The 22,105-nt window shown below is 38.5% G+C and overlaps 1 protein-coding gene across 1 annotated transcript in view; it reads right to left on the minus strand.

The window, feature by feature from the left end:
* The window catches only part of Nep3 (M13 family metallopeptidase neprilysin 3), a 659,418-nt gene that overhangs the window by 320,013 nt on the left and 317,300 nt on the right, over nucleotides 1-22,105 (minus strand). Inside the window, exon 8 of the mRNA XM_080279018.1 lies at nucleotides 6,941-7,036. Within this exon, the coding sequence (XP_080135144.1) occupies nucleotides 6,941-7,036 (96 nt within the window). The remainder of the gene's footprint in view (nucleotides 1-6,940; nucleotides 7,037-22,105) is intronic.

Raw genomic sequence — 22,105 nt, forward strand, 5'->3', positions numbered from 1 at the left:
ATTGGGTACTGAAGGAACGCAGAGAACAACCGGCAGATAAAATTCACAGTTTAATTGTGTGTTCTCTGGAAGAGGGGAAAGTGCCACAAGAATGGAAGAGGGCAAATGTGGTACCAATTTATAAGGGAGGAAATAGGGAAGAACCCCTGAATTATAGACCAGTGTCTCTAACCAGCATGGTTGCAAAATTGTGTGAGAGAATCCTGAAAGACAGATGGATAAAATATCTGGAAGAGATGAATATTTTGGCTGAATGTCAGTTTGGATTCAGAAGTGGAAGGTCATGTGTTTCCAACTTGTTGAGCTTTTACTCAAGAGCAATTGATGCAGTACAGGAGAGAAATGGTTGGGTGGATTGTGTGTACTTAGACTTAGAGAAGGCCTTTGACAAGGTACCTCATAAGAGGGTAATGTGGAAACTAGAATATATAGGAAGACTGAAGGGGAAACTCCTGGAATGGATGAGAGACTTTTTGAGAGACATACAAATGAGGACAGTAATAAAACATTGGCTGTCTGGATGGAGAGAAGTAACAGATGGAGTCCCTCAAGGCTCGGTGTTGGCGCCAGTAATGTTCCTGATTTACGTAAATGATATGGTAGATGGAGTGAACAGTTATGCAAGTCTGTTTGCTGATGATGTAAAGATCTTGAGGAAGGTAGAGGTTGAGGAGGATTGTAAAATGCTGCAGGAGGATTTGGATAGGATACATGATTGGAGTCAGATGTGGGAATTGAAATTTAATGTAAAGAAATGTAAAATATTGGAAATGGGTAAAAGTACCAGGAGGACATCACTGAATTATTTCTTGGGTAATGAATTAAACACAAAAATGAGAGAAGAGAAAGATTTAGGAGTGCTGGTCCAAGATAGTTTGTCACCTGAAATACACATTAACAAGATAGTTAGAGAGATGTATAAACTCTTGACTAACGTAAGAGTAGCATTTCATTATATGGATGAGGAGATGATGAAAAAATTGATAGTGGCCATGATCCGCCCCAGGTTAGAATATGCAGAGGTGGTGTGGTCCCCACACAAAAAGAAAGATATAAACAAGATTGAGAGAATACAAAGAACAGCAACCAAGATGCTCCCCAGTCTGGCAGATCTGTCATACAGAGAGAGGCTGGAAAAGCTGGATTTGCCTTCCTTAAAGGAAAGGAGAAAGAGGGGAGACATGATTGCAGCGTTCAGGACCATGGTGGGAGTAGATAAAACTGACCGAGAAGATCTGTTTTTATGGGATAAGAGAGCAACAAGAGGACACAGAACAAAACTGAAGGAACCAAGCTGCTTGAAGGATATCAAGAAATATAGTTTTCCTTATAGATGTATAGACCTGTGGAATAGCCTGGACAAAGAGATCGTCCAGCCTAAAAACTTATATGAGTTTAAAGCTAAATTTGACTTATTGAGAAACAGAGACAGAACCCCACGAGTGTAGCTCATTTCCTGTATATCACAATTAGGTAAATACAATTAGGTAAATACACACACACGGACACACACGCACGGACACACACACACACACACACACACACACACACACACTTAATATTTGGAACGACTTAGACAAAGAGGTGGTGCATGAGAAAAACATTCATGTGTGTAAAGGTAGACTTGATAAATGTGGATATGGAGACAGGACAACACGAGCATTGCTCCATTCCTGTATACTACAAATAGGTAAATACAAATAGGTAAATACACACACACACAGGGAGTCATCAGAGGCAGACGTCCGACATCGGCGCTCCGTACCGAACCAACACGGCCAGTGGCATTACCTAAATTAGTATCTTTGTATGAGTCAAGCTCTGTACCAGGTTGGACGAAATGATTTTTCATTATTAAAAGGAAAAAAAAAAAAAAGTTTAAACAAGACTTGTTCAAACAGAAAAAAGAACCACGAGGAAAAAATGCGCTGAGTCAGCTGGGTTTGTTTAGACTACAGCAACACGGGGAAAGTGTACATACTCTGTAAGTACATACTTTGTTCTTTTAGTATTGCAAAATGGATACATACTTCAGTAAAACAAATTTCGAAAAGAAAAGGGATAAAAGTAAAAAGCAAAATGATGATTTCTACCAAGAACTGGTTGAAGTGGAGACTCACAACAGACTGGTTGAACGTGTACACAAACTAGAAATGGCTTTCAAAAATGAAATTGATGAAATAAAGAAGCAAATGCACTTGCAAAAGGAAGAGATAGAAACACTAGGAAGGGAGGCCAATAAGAAAGACAACCATCAGTGAACTAACAGTGGAATTGAGTACGCTTAGGAAGAAAGTGAGTGAAATGGGAAGTACAGTAGTCAATCACGAGAGTGTTATGGAAGAGTTAAAAAATGACACAGAGACAATTAGGCAAGCAAGCAGTCTTATGGGCCAGAGCAGTGATATTGAGGAGAAGATAACACAGGTGAATGAAGCTGTGCAAAGCTACAAAAATGATGTAGAAACCACGTATGCTGAAATGGTGAAAGTAAAGAAAGACTTAGAAACAAGGGTGGAGGAAAAAAGCATTAAAAAGGAAGTGAAAAGAATAATCCAAAACAATCCAAAGTTAGTAAGAGATTCAGTAAAGATAAACAAATCTACAGTAATCACTGGTATAGAAGAGGAAGAAGTAAAAAACAAGATCACAAGAGACAAAAAGGAGATGGCAAATGTAATGAGCTTACTGAAAGAAGTATCAGAGGAAATCTGTAGTAAAGACATAGAGGAACAAAAAAGGTTAGGGAAATACGAGAAAAGCAAGACAAGACCTCTAAAGGTGACTTTCCAGAGTGTAAACACTGTGGAAGAGATACTAAAAAATGCAAAGAATCTTATGGAAAAAGAGGAGTTCAAAAATGTATGGATAAAAAGATGCCTAACACAAGAGGAACTGGAATTACTGAAAGAGAAAAGGGAGGAAGCAAAAACAAAAAATGAGGGAAGATCAGAAGAGGAGAAGAAGAAATTTTTTTACAAAGTAATAGGATTGCAGGTACGAAAGTGGTACACAAACAGGATGGAAGAAAAAGGAGGAAGGCAGTAGAACAATGTCATGACAAGTATATAAACAAGATGATAAAGTTGATGTACTCAAATGTGGATGGAATGGTATCTAAATTACTAGAGATGAATGATTATGTCAGAGAAAATGAACCACAAATAATATGCCTAACTGAAACAAAATTAACACCAAGGATATCCAATGACAAACTAAACTTGGAGGAATACAATATATGGAGAAGAGACAGAAATTTAAAAAAAAGGAGGAGGAATTATAATATTAACTAAGAAAAATCTAAAAGTCAAGGAAATAAAACTAGATATACCATCACAAGTAGAACTGATTGCAGTAGAGATCAACACATCTGAAGGTACAGTAATTGTAGCCAATTTGTACATGCCACCCAGATCAAACACATGGGAAAGAGACGAATATGAGGACCTGGCAGAGAGTACAGTTCAGAGTATAAGATCATTGCTACATAAAATGGAAGAGAAATCGGAAAGAATTATACAAACTGGGGATTTCAATACAAATATAAATTGGAATACTCTAGATATAATTAGCCATGAAAGCTGTTGGGACCAAAAGCTCCTGGATCTCGTACAAGAGTTTTTCCTAACGCAACATGTGAGGGAATCCACCAGAAAAAGAGGACTTGATGTACCTTCAGTGCTAGATCTAATATTTACTAGACAAGAAAATGATATTGACAGTTTAATATATCACCCTCCACTCGGCAAAAGCGATCATGCAATACTAAATTATAACTTCAAGATAGCATATGACCTAGTAAACAGCAATGACAGTTACAAAAAGAGCCTAAACTATAAAAAGGGAAATTATCAAGACCTAAAGAAGTATTTCTTAGAAGCTGATTGGGAAAATGAGTTTAGAGGACAAGATTTAAATGCTGTATAAAAAAAAATTTTGTGAATTTTATGAAATAGGAGTCCAGAAGTACATCCCACAGCACAAAGAAGCAGATAAGAAAATACAGAAATGGTTCAATACAGAATGTAAAAAATCAAAAGAAAGAAGAGATTTGTTGTGGAATAGATACAGAAGACACAATAGTGAAAGGGCATATAATAATTACAAACAGGCAAGAAACGACTATACAAGAATAAGGAGGGAAGCCCAAAAACAGTTTGAGGAGGATATAATAAATAAAAGTAGTGATCAACCAAAGCTGTTTTACAGCTATATCAGAAGCAAAACCAAAGTAAAAGATATAATACAATCCATTACGGACGAGGGAATCACTTATACACGAGAAAGATATTTGTGAAGCACTAAATAAGACGGAAGCCCAAAAACAGTTTGAGGAGGATATAATAAATAAAAGTAGTGATCAACCAAAGCTGTTTTACAGCTATATCAGAAGCAAAACTAAAGTAAAAGATATAATACAATCCATTACGGACGAGGGAATCACTTATACACAAGAGAAAGATATTTGTGAAGCACTAAATAAGAATTTCCAATTAGTTTTTACAGAAGAAAAAAATTTTGAGAGGGACTATGTGGAACACGCATGTCCACACATACTACCAGATATACAAATAGCAGAAAAAGTAATACAGGAGGAGATAAGTAGATTAGTCAGAGGAAAAGCAAGTGGTCCTGATGAAATTTCATGTTGGGTATTACGAGAATGTGCAAAGGAGTTAAGTAAACCATTATTTTTAATTTTCAAGAAATCCTTGAGTCAAGGTAAACTACCTGATATTTGGAAAAAAGCAAATATTGTCCCCTTATTCAAGAAAGGAAATAGACAAAATCCACTCAACTACCGACCAGTATCACTGACCAGTGTTGTAAGCAAGGTATTAGAAAAACTTATTAGAAAAGCTTGGGTAAATCATCTAGAATAACACAGTATGATAACAGAAAGACAGTTTGGTTTCAGAAAAGGAAAATCATGTGTTACTAATCTGTTGAGCTACTATGACAGAGTAACAAACACAATACAGGAAAGGGAAGGATGGGTGGACAGTATCTATTTAGATTTCAAGAAAGCTTTTGACACAGTACCACACCAAAGACTTTTATGGAAACTGTACCATCAAGGAGGAATTCAAGGCAAACTGTTTTGTTGGATGCAAGACTTTCTCATAAAAAGAGAAATGAGGACAGTACTAAGAGGAAACTACTCATCATGGAAAGATGTGACTAGTGGAGTACCACAGGGTTCAGTGCTGGCACCAATGATGTTTTTAGTGTATATAAATGATATAAACAATAACACTGGAAATGAGAGCTATCTGAATATGTTTGCAGATGATGCAAAAATACAAAGGAGAATTACTAACACAGACTCTTGTAAAGAGCTACAAGAAGAATTAAATAAACTTCATGAATGGAGTAGTACATGGCAAATGGAATTCAATGTGGACAAGTGTCATGTAATCAAGTTTGGTAAAAGTGGAAAAAGACCTGATTGGGATTATAAGTTAGGAAATAAAACCCTATACACATCAGAAAGAGAGAAAGACCTAGGTGTGATTATCAATAACAGACTATCTCCGGCTGACCACATCAGCGAGAAGGTACGGAACATGTATACACTGCTTGCAAATATGAGAATAGCATTGACATACATAAATGAAGATATGCTAAGAAGGATAATAACATCATTCATTAGACCAACCCTGGAATATGCATCAGTAGTCTGGAGTCCTCATCTCATAAAGCATATAGACAAGATTGAAAAAGTTCAAAGGGCCGCTACAAGATGGATACCAAGCTTAAGAGACCTAAGTTACGAAGAAAGACTAAATAAACTGAATCTAGCAACACTACAGGAGAGAAGGAAAAGAGGTGACATGATAATGCTATATAAGTGCATATCAGGAAAGGAGAAAATAGACATAAATGATTACTTAACATATGGAGAAGCATCAGCAAGAGGACACTGCAAAAAACTGCATAAGAAGAGAGGTGATAAAGACGTAAGGAAATTCAGTTTCCCAAACAGAGCAATTGATCAATGGAATGCACTACCGAATGAAATAGTGTGTGCCAAAACAATTCACAAATTTAAGGATATGTACGATAAATATGGTTTAAGACACGGGAGAGTACAAGCTTGACTCATTCCTGTAAAGATACAATTAGGTAAGAACACGCACGAACACACGCACGCACACGCACACACACACACACACACACACACACACACACACACACACACAGAGGCAGCCAAATACATAAGTGCTCTGCCTTATAAAGGTGAGCCATAACAAAAGCTAGGCTGGGTACCCAGGTGTTGTTGATGTGTGGCTCAGCAGCTGTCTCCCCCCACCTCCCACATTCCACCCCAATGTTGCTGTTGTTACTTCTGATATGTTGCTGCTCTTGCAATTTCTTTTCTTTTTCAATACTGATGCCTAATCCTTTGATGTCTAGGGGTGAAACAATGGAGTTGAGCTTGCTGTTGGAGGTGGATGTACCCGGATGTAAGCCGGACAATCATGGCGAGTCTGGCGGGTGACATCACCATGCGTGACTTTCATATTGCGTTGCCCGACAACTGACACTTACCGTGTATGCTGAAGATTTTCCCCATGTTGATTATGACCCGTGGCGTTATGCTGACCATGTGCATACAAAAACGCATTTCTCAACAGCGCGTTACTCAGGGACTGACTGTATTTTGCAACTGTACCTCAGCTGTGCTTAGAAGGAATAAAACTCTGACATGTTCATTTGCTTTTGATACTGTTTGACCTGTCTACGAGTTGTTCTTGACATATCAACAGAACCCCTAAGGTGTAACAATCTGGTGTCAGGAGTGGGATGAATCATATGGTGTAACAATATTGTAATTTGTGCTTGACAGGACTGTTCTGATATAATGTACAACCCTAGAACTACCAAGAGAAATTATCAAGCATGCAAGTTCAACATATGAATACAGTACTTTACTCACCTTTGTGATATATTCAGCATAAGCCTCCATTATCTCCTTTTCTGACTCGTTAAGGTAGTACTCTCGCACAGACAGCATCAAGCCACCCTGATCAAACTAGATGAGAAAACAAAAGGATGTGAACCAAAGATGACACAGTATCCTCGGCAAATTACTTATGCCTACACTCTATACCCAAGTGCCATAATCCTGGTGGAAGTGGTCACAAACAAAATGCCTAAATGTCATCTTTTCTCAATCATCAAGCTATCTTGCCTTCAACCCACACCTGCCTCATGCACATATATCTCCACCCCATTCCTTCATTTCATCCTCAGTCTTCCTTTCCACCCCAGTTATGTAGTAAACCCTTGATATAACGAACTAACTGGGGAGTGGGGTGGGCCGCTGTATCCATAAGTTCGCTATATACAATGGATTCAGTATTTCAGAAGGATTACCAAACTCAGTTCGCTATATAAGGGGAGTCGTTCGGCCCTACGTGCTCACACATAACCTAAAACTAACTCTATGAAGTTTTACATGGAGAATTCAATGGTTTATGAAGTTGTACTATTGCGGACAGGAGTTCTTAACCACCCTCGTCCAGCCAGCCTGTGTATGTGGCAGCGTCGCATTCACGAGCACAGAAGTTGCCTTCAATGCATTTCTGTCGAAAAATATTCCTTCAGCTTTGGGCTCGTACTAATGGATAAAGCAATAGTAATATTTACTTTGAAGGTTTGACTCTGATAACACGAATATATCATACTGATTATTTAATAACTTGTTTCTCGTATAGAGCCAAGCAAGTGACAAATATGTATATTTGGTTCCACTCCACGACTTCCTGTAGGTCTGAACCAGCGAACACAGAGTGAACAAGTTCGAAGCATTCATTTGTTAACAGGAGAGAGAGAGAGAGAGAGAGAGAGAGAGAGAGTAGCGGGTGCCCGTGAATTTGAGAGGAATGAGGTGGAGAAATGAGGTGCTCAACACAGTTAAACAGGGATTTTTCCTTTCATTTTGGTTGGCTTTCTATGGTTAAATGGTTAAATGAAGGTAAATTATGTAATATAATAAGTGGATGACGAAGTGGTAATAGGGTCTGGCTAATGGTGGTTTGGAGCAAGGTTCGCACTGTGCAGTGGTAAGCCTAATTCCAGGCAACGGTCGCTGTTAAAAGTTGGATATTTTAGGTCCCATTTATTGTAAATATTTCCATGTGTGTTTAGGAGTACGTGTATGCCCCTATGGACCTATTTTCACCCCATGAATATTTTTATCAATGGACATTTTCACCACTCGGAGCACAATCCCTTATGGACCTATTTTCCTTAATGACTTTTTTTTTTTTTTCTAAGACACCTACTTCCCTACGTAACCTATTTTCCCCCGAACTAATTTTCCCCATTGATGTATTTTCTCCCCACGGACCAATTTTTCCCTCGACCTTGAATCTCTATGTGAATATAGGTTTCCTACATGGTCACATACCCATGGATGTATTTTTCACAATGAACCTATTTTCCCCATAAACCTGTTATCCGACGTGGTTATATCACCCACTGACGCGTGCAGTTGAAACACGGATCTCCTAACCAACAGACGTATTGCTCGATGGACCTGTTGTAACTCATTGAATATATATACATACTTCAGCATGATTCCAGAATAATATACCCTGTGGACCGATTTTCCCAACTCGGACATTAACTCAATTCACCTAATCCCAGTGGCCTGTTTTCCCACAATCCGTTCATCCATCTACACACCCACCCATCAACGCACATATCCACAACCTTACTCAATACAGTATGTCTCAAAAGTAGGACGACGCAAACCCGTCTCTTGCCTTGTCCTACAGGTAGCCCCACCACCCACCTCACTTAAACAATAGACGAACCCCACTCCACCCCACTTAACCAGGCCAACAACCCTTTCCCTCCCTCTCGCCCACTCACTCCACCTAGTCCACCTGTGAAACAACCAGCCTACACTAACCAATCCACCCACCCAGTTACCAACCTACCAATCCGCATATCATGCTCCACAAGTCAGATGACTCTCAATTCAACACACACACACACACACACACACACACACACACAGGCGGGGTGGATTTCCTTACACGAAAGATGAGTCTCACCGCTTAACTCAGTCTGTCGATAGAAAATAGTACTGGGTACTCTTTACAGGGAGTTTTGCCAGGCCGTAGATAAGGGGGTTCATTCCGGCTACATACACATGATTTTATGCAATATGAGTAAATATGGTGCTCAAGCTAAACAGGGAATTTTTCCTTTCGCTGATGTCGAAGGAGTTTATTTATCCCAGGATAACATCTCGCGGACAAAATGAAAGATGGGTTTTATTCTGGGTAACGCCAGTTGACTTTGTCAAATAATTTGGCAGGCCGCGTAACTTCTGTTAGATGCCTTATGTTCGCATTTTTTTCTCTCTCTGGTGGTTAGCACCTGGAGATTTTTGGTGAACTCATAAGTATTTTTCTCATTAACTGGATATTTCTCTCTGGACAGAGAGGCAAATTACTTTCTTAAGCGCAGCTTTTTGTGAAATCAACAGCATTTATCTCCTAATTCATTATTCCAACGAAAGCAATATATATATATATATATATATATATATATATATATATATATATATACATATATATACTGTATATATATACTATATATATATATATATATATATATATATATATACATATATATACTGTATATATATATATATATATATACACTCAATCCTTAAGTAACACGTGGCTGAGTAACACGTTTTTGTTCTGACGCAGTCAGCATAATGAGACAAGTCATGTCAACACGCTGAAAAACTCGAGCTCACACAGGAAGTCAGCTGGCCTGGGGACGAAATTTGAAAGCCGCGCGCTATGACGTCACCCTCTAACCTCTGGATACATTTCCTGGGCGCATCTTTCCATTCTCTATGGGTATTTATCTCAGTACCACAGCCAGGTGTGTGTAAGATATTTACAGAAGAAATATGTGCAGCATGTGATGTGGTGTGTGGAAGGAAGAGAAGACGGAGGGGGGTGCAAGGAACAGCGTGGTGGACTGAAGAGGTGAAACAGGCTGTGGCACAAAAGAAGAAAGCATACAATGAATGGATGAGAAATAGGGGCGTGGAAGAAGTTGAGAGGCGGAAGAGAGAGTTATATGTGGAAAGGAAGAGAGAGGTGAAAAGATTAGTAAGAGAGAGTAAGAAGAGAGTGGATGAGGAATTTGGAAGGAATTTGAGTGTAAAGTGAAGGGACTGTAAGAAAATGTTCTGGAGAGAAGTGAAAAGAGTAAGACAGGGTGGAAGTGAAGTTAGCAGGGGAGTGAAAGATAAAAATGGTAGATTACTAGTGGAGAAGGGAGAAAAAGTGAGCAGATGGAGAGAACACTTTAAGGAATTGTTGAGCGTGGAGGATGGAAGTAATGCAGAGTATAAGTGGCTGGGGAATGGCTGGGAGAAGGAGGGAGGTGAGAAGACAGGAAGAAATCAGTAGGATGGAAGTTGTGGAAGCAATGAAGAAAGTTAAATCGGGAAAGCCCCAGGAATTGATGGAGTGTGTGGTGAAATGCTGAAGCATGGGGGAGAGATAGTAGTAGAATGGATGTGGAAGATGTGCAGATTGGCCTGGGAGGAAGGTAGAGTCCCGGAGGATTGGAAGTCAGGTATAATTATTCCCTTGTACAAAGGAAAAGGGGAAAAGAAGTGTGTGGTAATCATAGGGGCATTTGTCTTCTTAGTATAATAGGAAAAGTGTATGGTAGGTTACTTATAGACAGAGTTAGAGAAAGAACAGAGAAATTAGTTGGAGAAGAACAGGGAGGCTTTAGGAAGGGAAGAGGTTGTGTAGATCAGATATTCATTCTTAGATCTTTAGTGGAAAAGTTTCTAGAGAAGGGAAAGAAGTTGTATGCGGCTTTCATGGATTTGGAGAAAGCATATGACAGGGTGGATAGACAAGGATTGTGGAAAGTGTTATGAATATATGGAGTAGATGGGAAGTTGTTGAATGCTGTGAAGAGTATGTACGATGGTGCGAAGGCTGCAGTGCGTGTGGATGGTGAACTAAGTGAATTTTTCTCTGTGAAAGTTGGTTTGAAACAGGGATGTGTCATGTCTCCATGGTTGTTCAATCTGTACATGGATGGGGTAATAAAAGAGGTACAAGGTAGGGTAGTGGATGTTGGAGTGGCCCTGGTGAGAGAGGATAGTGTTTGGAAACTCCCTGTACTGTTGTTTGCAGATGATACTGTGTTGTTGAGTGAAGACGAAGGGGAGCTGCAAGGCTTGGTGGATGAGTTTGAGAGAGTGTGTAAGAAACAGAACCTAAAGGTGAATGTAGGGAAGAGTAAAGTGATGGTCTTTGACAGAGGTGAAGTCAGTGAATGTACAGCGAGGTTGGATGGTGAGGAATTGGAAAATGTGAGTACGTTTAAGTATTTGGGTAGTGTGATGAGTAAGGATGGAGGTTTGGAGGGTGAAGTGCTTGAAAGGGTACAGCAGGGAAGAAAGGTTGCTGGTTCCTTAAAAGCAGTGATAAGAAACAGGGAAGTGAGCATGGAAGTAAAAAAGTTACTACATGACAGTATTGTGATACCAACTCTAACGTACGGAAGTGAAGCTTGGACATTGTTGGAAGGACACAAGTCAAGAGTGAGAGCAGTGGAAATGAGTTATTTAAGAGGAGCCTGTGGAGTCACGTGGAGAGACAGGCTGACGAATGAGGATATAAAGGAGCGTTGTGGTGTTGATGTGGATGTGATAGGAAGCGTTGTGAGGAACACACTGAGGTGGTTTGGCCATGTGGAGAGGATGGAGGGTGAAAGATTGATGAAGAGAGTGTATGTGAGTGAGGTGGAGGGTGGAAGAGGGAGGGGGAGACCGAGGATGAGATGGAGGGATGGGGTGGAGAGGTATATGAGAGAGGGGGGTGTGAGTTGGGAGCAGGGCAGTGAAATGGCAGGGGACAGGGCGACTTGGAGGCGATTTGTTTGTGGCCACCCCAAACGGGATTGAGGCGTCTGGCAATAGATAGATAGATAGATAGACCACAGCCAGCCACCTCAGCCAAACAGCCCTAGTGAGATGGGATAGGTTAGGGTAGATTAGGTTGCTGAAATTTTGCCTGGGAAGCACAGTGGGCATATTTTCGTGAAAAACCTATGGTTGGTTTTGAAACGAATGGGCAAGCATTGTTCCTGGCTGAGGGTTCCTGGTGGTTTTTATGAATACGCATACAGAATGGAAATATGTTTTCTGGGCAAACTCAAGGCCGAACGGTTTAACGAAATTTATGGGTTTCAGCAATTTCAGGGGACAAAATGGAACGATAATGTATGCTAATCAGAAAAAAAAAAAAAAAAAAAAAATCCTTGCATTCTCGTAAGTTACAGTTCAGTTCCACATTCTTCATTTGATTTCATGCTTCCCAACACATTTTGGACCAACTGGGCATATGGTTATCAGTCCTTTCTCATGCCTCATCTAGTTCTTACCCACAATTATCATGGATTTTGCAGTTTTAAGGACCGAAATGGAACGAAAATGTTTGCTAATTAGAGGAAAAGTTACTCTTTCGTCCATGTGTTATCGTAGCGTTCAGTTCCACATTATTCGTTCGATTTAATGCTTCCCAACACTTCCAACTAACTGAGCATACTGTTATCAATCCTTTCTCATGCTTCACCTAGTTCCACCCCACACTCATAATGGGTTTCGCAGTTTTAGGGGACGAAATGGAACGAAAATGTTTGCTAATTAGAAAAAAATACTTTCGTCTATGTGTTCTTGTTAGTGTTCAGTTCCACATTTTTCGTTCGGTTTCGTGCTTCCCAACACATTTAGGACCGACTGAGCATACGGCTATCAAGTCCTTTCTCGCGTCTCACAGACTCTACCTCACAGTCATATGGGTTTCGAGTTTTAGGAGAAGAAACTGAACGAAAATGTTTGCTAATCACACACATACACACACACACACACACACACACACAAAATACTTCTGCTCGTGTAAGTGAGCATTCAGTTTCACATTCTTCATTCTTCTTCCTGATAGTCTTATGTTTGTCGGATTACTTCTGGGAGGTAAATAAACGTTTCATACTAAATCTGTTTCCCCCGTCGTTTTAAGTTGTATTCTGCTGTCAACTTGTTTGACACATCAGGGTTACGGCAAAATTAGGGCCTGTCCTAACCTAAGTGTTTAAACTTGACCTAACCTAGCTTAACTATACCTTATAATTTAACCTAACCTAACGTAGCATCCAGTTGGGAAGTTGGGAGACGAAAATCACCTTTGAGTACATCAAGACAATCTTGTTATGGCTTAAGGAATGTGATGATAAAAAGTGGGAAATTTTTCAGCAGGAAAAAGTAATTTACCACCCTGAAAATAGTCAGAAAAATACAGAAAACAAACTGGAGGAATATGAACTGAATTGGTAAGGTTCTTCCACTGCTTTAAGCGTACAAATACCAAAATGGCAAAAGAAAAAAAGAAAAACCATAGCATAAAAGAAAGCACCATCATAACGATTTGGAAGGACAGGGAGAAGATAAAGATCGTGCATAGGAAGTGATGCAATCCTGGCAGCTGTGAAGGTTTATATGTTGTCCTGAAACTGACTGAGCAGCTTATAGGGCGTTATGTGGAGCGTCAGAGAAAGCAAACTCTCACTCTTACCCCTTTTTACCATCTTACCCCACGTATTTACCTCCACCTATACGCACCATCAGGTAAAACACTGAAAGAGATATAACTGTTGTAATTAAAAACATCAGTGGTATTAAAAATGGCATTAACAAAAACAGAAGTTGGACTGGGTCAACACCACCTCCACTGAGTACCCTTTTGTTGATACGTAGCTCCACGGTATTTTACTCCCACCCCCCAACTCCAAAGTTGTTGTCAAAGTTTCGCCTTCTCGTATCATGTGGCCTTCGGGAGAGACGTTAGGCTGTATAGTTAGACTAAAATTTACGGGTCTGGCTGTTTTAGGGAACAAAATGGAGCGAAAATGATTGCAAACCAGAAAAAAGGTACTCTTTCATCCATGTGTTCTCCTGAGTTAGCGTTCCGTTTCACATTCTTCGTTCGGTATCGCTCTTCCCAACACATTACTCTTCGTTCGGTATCGCTCTTCCCAACACATTTCGAACTGATTGAGCAGTTTAGCCATATGTTTAGTTTATCAGAAATGCGTTGGGAAACGCGATATCAAACGAAAAATATGAAACTGAACGCTAACTCATGAGAACACACGGATTAAAGTAATTTTTTCTTGTTAGCACAAATTTTTGTTCTATTTCGTACTCTAAAACTGCCAGACCCATAAATTTTTGTCTAACCATATGGCCTAAGGTCTCTCCTGAAAGCCACATGATATGAGAGAAGGCGAAACTTTGACAACATTGGGGTTGGGGGATGGGAGGAAAATACCGGGGAGCTGCGTATCAACAAAAGGGTACCCATCCCAACTTTTATTTTTGTTAATGCTATTTTTAATACCACTGATGTTTTTAATTACAACAGTTATATTTCTTTTAATGTTTTACCTGATGGTGGGTGCAAGTGCGGGTAATTTACATGGGGTTAGGTGGTAAGAAGGGGTAAAAGTGAGAGTTTTGGGAAGCTGCCAGAACACATTGTACCATTATACATGTAAACATATTGTCTGAGTGACGCGGATTTGGGTACCATGGTCCTTGTCCAGTCCCCATTGCCCGCGGTACTCAAGGATTGAGCGTGTATATATATATATATATATATATATATATCTCTATATATATATATATATATATCTATATATATATATATATATATCTATATATATATATATATATATATATATATATATATATATATATATATATATATATATATATATATATATATATGTATGTATATATATATATATATATATATATATATATATTAAATAATTAGATCTATCTATAAATATATATATATATATATATATATATATATATATATATATATATATATATATATCAATCAATCAATCATTTCCTGGCACCCACGGGATGCATAGGGCCTCAATGAACTCTCTCCACCAATATTTGTCTCTTGCCATCTCCTTCAGGTCCCACCAACACTCCTCTCCTGCTTCTTTTTCATTGTCCTCAACCAGGTTTCCCTCGGCCTACCTCCACCTCTTCTTCCTCTAGCAATCCACTCTGGCACATCCTGTATTAAACAACCTTCTTTTCTGTATATGTGCCCCAGCCACTTCCAGCGAGACAGTCTCACATATTCATTAACTGGTTCCACTCTCGTAATATCCCTTACTCTTTCATTTGTAACTCTGTCTTGCCACTTTACCCCAAGAATCCTTCTCAGTATTTTATTCTCAAATCCTAATACTTTCTGATCTGTTGCAATTGTACTGTACCATGACTCATGCCCGTAAATTAAAATTGGTCTAACTATGGAATTGTAAATTTTCACTTTAGTATGTACCGAAAGCATATTATTATTCCAAACAGATTTCAACATTCCAACAGCTCGCCAAGCCTGTCTAATCCTCTCCTCAATTTCATTGTTTAATGATCCATTAGATGATACAATCGTTCCCAGATATTTAAAGTTTTCTACATTCTTCACCACATTATTCCCAATTACACAATCGATTTAGCTCTCCACGTTCATATTAATAATTTCAGTCTTCCCACAATTTATTACCAATCCCACTTTTTCTCCTTCCTCCACCAGGCAATCGAGCACCCTCTGCATCTCGTAAATACTTCCGCAAATCAGTACAATATCATCAGCATAGTCCAAATCCATCAGCTTCTTATTTTCTGTCCAGTTAATTCCTGCACCTGTTCTCCTTACAACCTTTTTCATAACAATCCATAACCAAAACAAACAACAATATATATATATATATATATATACTGTATATATATATATATATATATATATATATATATATATATATATATATATGTGCACCATGTGATGTGGTGTGTGGAAGGAAGAGAGAAGATGGAGGGGGAACGTGGTGGTTGAAGAGGTGAAACAGGCTGTGGCACAAAGAAGAAAGCATACAATGAATGGATGAGAAATAGGCGTGGAAGAGGTTGAGAGGCGGAAAGAAGTTATATGTGAAAGGAGAGAGGTGAAAAGATTAGTAAGAGAGTAAGAGAGTGGATGAGGAATTTGGAAGAAATTTGAGTGTAAAAGTGGAATGTGATGTTCTGGAATAAGATGCTGAAGGAAGAGCAGGGGAGTGAAGATGGAGCAGTGGAGAAGGGGTGACAGATGGAGGACATTTTGTCAAAGGATATATATTTCTTCAAGGAGGAATAAGACAGGGATCAGTTCAAGTTGTGGAACTAGTTAAGTGGAATACTTTAGTGTGTGGTATGCGAACACAAGATGTAGTAGAATGAGAGAGAGTGTGCTGGACAAGAAGGTAGAGTCAGATTGGAAGTCAGGTATTTTTCCTGTAGGGGGATTGTAACTGCTTTCTGCTTGAGATAATGGGAGTATGGACATTTGTGCTGGTGAGGTTTTCCAATTAGGCTAAAATGACGTCTTCCACATCCATTCTATACATCTCTATGAAACTTTCACCATCAATTCCTGGGGCAATTTAACTTCATTGCTTCCATCATTGTACTGGAAGATTAGTAAGTAGTTTATTCAGATGAGTGTTCTGTACCTTTAATTAAACTTCATGTAAGTTTTATGAGAACAACAGAAAAGAATTTAAAATCCACTCTCTTCATCTCTCTTACAATCACAAAACTGAACTTGTCACAATAGCTTTCTTCTTTTGTGTGAGGAAGTGATATTCTCTTAAAAATCACATGTAAAATATATATATAATATATATATATATATATATATATATATATATACAGTATATATATATATATATATATATTATGATGGTTATGGAAAAAAAAAGGTTGTAAGGAGAACAGGTGCAGGAATTACTGGACAGAAAATAGCTGATGATTTGGACTATGCAATGATAGTACTGATGAGTATGAGATCAATGCTCGTTGCCTGGTGGAGGAAAGAAAAAATATTGGTAATAAAGTTGAGGAAAACTAAAATTATTGACTTGCTAAATCATTGTGTAATGGGAATAATGTGGTGAGAATGTAGAAAACTTTAAATATCTGGGAACTTGTATATCTAATGGATCATTAAACATGAAATTGAGGAGAGGATTAGACAGGGAGCTGTTGGAATGTTGAAATCTGTTTGGAATAATAATATGCTTTGTACATACTAAAGTGAAAATTTACAATTTTTTGACCAATTTTAATTTGCATGAGTCTGGTACAGTACAATTGCAACAGATCAGAAAGTATTAGGATTTGAGAATAAAATACTGAGAAGGATTCTTGGGGTAAAGTGGCAGAACAGGTACAAATGAAAGAGTGGGATATTACGAGAGTGGAACCAGTTAATGAATATGTGAGACTGTCTCGCTGGAAGTGGCTGGGCACATATACAGAAAAGAAGTTTAATACAGGATGTGCCAGAGTGGATTTGAGGAAGAATAGGTAAGGAAACCTTGAGGACAATGAAAAAGCAGAGGAGTGTTGGTGGGACCTGAAGGAGATGGCAGAGACAAATATTGGTGGAGAGGTTCATTGAGGCTAGCATCCCCGTGGGGCAAATGATTGATTGAGAAAATATATATATATATATATATATATATATATATATATATATATATATATATATTTATATATATATTACTATATATATACATATATATATATATATTCATATATATATATATACATACATATATATATATATATATATATATATATATATATATATATATATATATATATACATATATATATATATATATGTGTATATATATAGATATATATATATATATATATATATGTATATATATATATATATATATATATATGTATATATACACTCAATCCTTGAATACCGCAGGCAATAGGGACTGGACAAGGACCGTGGTACCCAAATCTGCGTCACTCAGACAATATGTTTACATGTATAATGGTACAATGTGTTCTGGCAACTTTCCAAAACTCTCACTTTTACCCCTTCTTACCACCTAACCCCACGTAAATTACCCCCACTTGCACACACCATCAGGTAAAACATTGAAAGAGATATAACTGTTGTAATTAAAAACATCAATGGTATTAAAAATAGCATTAACAAAAATAAAAGTTGGCATGGGTACCCTTTTGTTGAAACGGAGCTCCCCGGTACTTTCCTCCCATCCCCCAACCCCAATGTTGTCAAAGTTTCGCCTTCTCTCATATCATGTGGCTTTCAGGAGAGACCTTAGGCCATATGGTTAGACAAAAATTTATGGGTCTGGCAGTTTTAGAGTACGAAATAGAACGAAAATTTGTGCTAACAAGAAAAAATTACTTTAATCCGTGTGTTCTCGTGAGTTAGCGTTCAGTTTCACATTTTTCGTTTGATATCGCGTTTCCCAACGCATTTCTGATAAACTAAACATACGGCTAAACTGCTCAATCAGTTCAAAATGTGTTGGGAAGAGCGATAGCGAACAAGGAGTAATGTGTTGGGAACAGCGATACCAAACGAAGAATGTGAAACGGAACGCTAACTCAGGAGAACACATGGATGAAAGAGTACCTTTATTCTGGTTTGCAAACATTTTCGCTCCATTTTGTTCCCTAAAACAGCCAGACCCGTAAATTTTAGTCTAACTATACAGCCTAACGTCTCTCCCGAAGGCCACATGATACGAGAAGGCGAAACTTTGACAACAACTTTGGGGTTGGGGGTGGGAGTAAAATACCGTGGAGCTACGTATCAACAAAAGGGTACTCAGTGGAGGTGGTGTTGACCCAGTCCAACTTCTGTTTTTGTTAATGCCATTTTTAATACCACTGATGTTTTTAATTACAACAGTTATATCTCTTTCAGTGTTTTACCTGATGGTGCGTATAGGTGGAGGTAAATACGTGGGGTAAGATGGTAAAAAGGGGTAAAAGTGAGAGTTTGCTTTCTCTGACGCTCCACATAACGCCCTATAAGCTTCTCAGTCAGTTTCAGGACAACATATAAACCTTCACAGCTGCCAGGATTGCATCACTTCCTACGCACGATCTTTATCTTCTCCCTGTCCTTCCAAATCGTTATGATGGTGCTTTCTTTTATGCTATGGTTTTTCTTTTTTTTCTTTTGCCATTTTGGTATTTGTACGCTTAAAGCAGTGGAAGAACCTTACCAATTCAGTTCATATTCCTCCAGTTTGTTTTCTGTATTTTTCTGACTATTTTCAGGGTGGTAAATTACCTTTTCCTGCTGAAAAATTTCCCACTTTTTATCATCACGTTCCTTAAGCCATAACATGATTGTCTTGATGTACTCAAAGGTGATTTTCGTCTCCCAACTTCCCAACTGGATGCTACGTTAGGTTAGGTTAAATTATAAGGTATAGTTAAGCTAGGTTAGGTCAAGTTTAAACACTTAGGTTAGGACAGGCCCTAATTTCGCCGTAACCCTGATGTGTCAAACAAGTTGACAGCGGAATACAACTTAAAACGACGGGGGAAACAGATTTAGTATGAAACGTTTATTTACCTCCCAGAAGTAATCCGACAAACATAAGACTATCAGGAAGAAGAACGAAGAATGTGAAACTGAATGCTCACTTACACGAGCAGAAGTATTTTGTGTGTGTGTGTGTGTGTGTGTGTGTGTGTGTGTGTGTGTGATTAGCAAACATTTTCGTTCAGTTTCGTCTCCTAAAACTCGAAACCCATATGACTGTGAGGTAGAGTCTGTGAGACGCGAGAAAGGACTTGATAGCCGTATGCTCAGTCGGTCCTAAATGTGTTGGGAAGCACGAAACCGAACGAAAAATGTGGAACTGAACACTAACAAGAACACATAGACGAAAGTATTTTTTTTAATTAGCAAATATTTTCGTTCCATTTCGTCCCCTAAAACTGCGAAACCCATTATGAGTGTGGGGTGGAACTAGGTGAAGCATGAGAAAGGATTGATAACAGTATGCTCAGTTAGTTGGAAGTGTTGGGAAGCATTAAATCGAACGAAGAATGTGGAACTGAACGCTACGATAACACATGGACGAAAGAGTAACTTTTCCTCTAATTAGCAAACATTTTCGTTCCATTTCGTTCCTTAAAACTGCAAAATCCATGATAATTGTGGGTAAGAACTAGATGAGGCATGAGAAAGGACTGATAACCATATGCCCAGTTGGTCCAAAATGTGTTGGGAAGCATGAAATCAAACGAAGAATGTGGAACTGAACTGTAACTTACGAGAACGCAAGGATTTTTTTTTTTTTTTTCTGATTAGCATACATTGTCGTTCCATTTTGTCCCCTGAAATTGCCGAAACCCATAAATTTCGTCAAACCGTTCGGCCTTGAGTTTGCCCAGAAAACATATTTCCATTCTGTATGCGTATTCATAAAAACCACCAGGAACCCTCAGCCAGGAACAACGCTTGCCCATTCGTTTCAAAACTAACCATAGGTTTTTCACGAAAATATGCCCACTGTGCTTCCCAGGCAAAATTTCAGCAACCTAACCTACCCTAACCTATCCCATCTCACTAGGGCTGTTTGGCTGAGGTGGCTGGCTGTGGTACTGAGATAAATACCCATACACTGTGCCAGGTTACCCGTTTGGTAGCCACAAAAAATTTCGTCCCCAGGCCAGCTGACTTCCCCCGAGTTTTTCACTGCCCTGCTCAATATTTAAATTCAACCACGTTACTTATTGAGGTCTATATATATATATATATATATATATATATATATATATTATGTATTATATAACCACCTCAGTGTGTTCCTCAACGTATATTCCCAGCTCACCTCAGTAGTGTCTCTATACTCCACAGGCTCCTCTTAAATAACTCATTTCCACTGCTCTCACTCTTGACTTGTGTCCTTCCAACAATGTCCAAGCTTCACTTCCGTATTAGTTGTATCACAATACTGTCATGTAGTAACTTTTTTCTGGCTCACTTCCCTGTTTCTTATCACTGCTTTTGGGAAAATTTCTTCCAGACCCTTTCAAGCACTTCACCCTCCAAACCTCCATCCCTTACTCATAACTACCCAAATAAGTCGATATCTTTTAATTCTCATCCAACTTGTACATTCACTGCACAGAAAACATCATTGTATCTTATTCTTTAGGTTCTGTTTCTTAACATTTAAACTCATCCAAATTGCATTTGTCTTCACTCAAAACACAGTATCATCTGCAAACAATACAGGAGTTTCAAAATATCTCTCTCAAGGGTTTATCCCTACCTTGTACTTTTATGTTCCATGTAAGATTGAACAACCATGGAGACATGAACATCCCTGTTTCAACCAATTTGAGAAAAATTATGACCATCCACACGCAATTGCTCTGTACATACTCTTCACAGCCATTCACAACTTATCTACTCCATATATTCTGATACTTGTCTATCCACCCTGTCTCCTAGTATGAAAAGATACAACTTTTCCCTTTCTGGCTTTTATAGATCTAAGAATGAATATCTGATCTACACAACCTCTTCCCTTCCTAAAGCCTCTTTCTTCTAACTAATTTCTCATCTTCTCTAACTCTGCTAGTAACCTAATACATTTCATTATACTAAGAAGGAATGAATTGATTACATTCTTTTCCCTTTTCCTTTGTACAAGGGAATAATTATACCTGACTTCATCCTCAGCCCTTCCTCAGGATACATCTTCCACATATTCTACACTGTCTATGACATTTCAACTCAATCAATTCCTGGGGCTTTGATTTAACTTTCTTCATTGCTTCCACAACTTCCATTACTGATTTCTTCCTGTCTTCTCATCCCTCCTTCTAGCCATTAAGACTTATACTGCATTACTTCCATCCTGTTACAATTCATGAAGTGTTCTCTCCATCTGCTCACTTTTTCTCCCTTCTCCACTAGAATCTACCATTTTTATCTTTCACTACTAACTTCATTCCATGTCTTACTCATTTCACTTCTCTCCAGAACATTTCTTACAGTCTCTTTATAAATTCCTTCCAAATTCCTCATCTCCTCTCTTCTTACTCTCTTACTAATCTTTTCACCTCTCTCTTCCTTTCCACATATAACTCTCTCTTCCGCAACTTCTT

This window comes from Coenobita brevimanus, chromosome 76, assembly GCF_032717465.1.
Source record: "Coenobita brevimanus isolate Jiangsu-jjx chromosome 76, ASM3271746v2, whole genome shotgun sequence".
NCBI classification, from domain to species: Eukaryota; Metazoa; Arthropoda; class Malacostraca; order Decapoda; family Coenobitidae; genus Coenobita; species Coenobita brevimanus.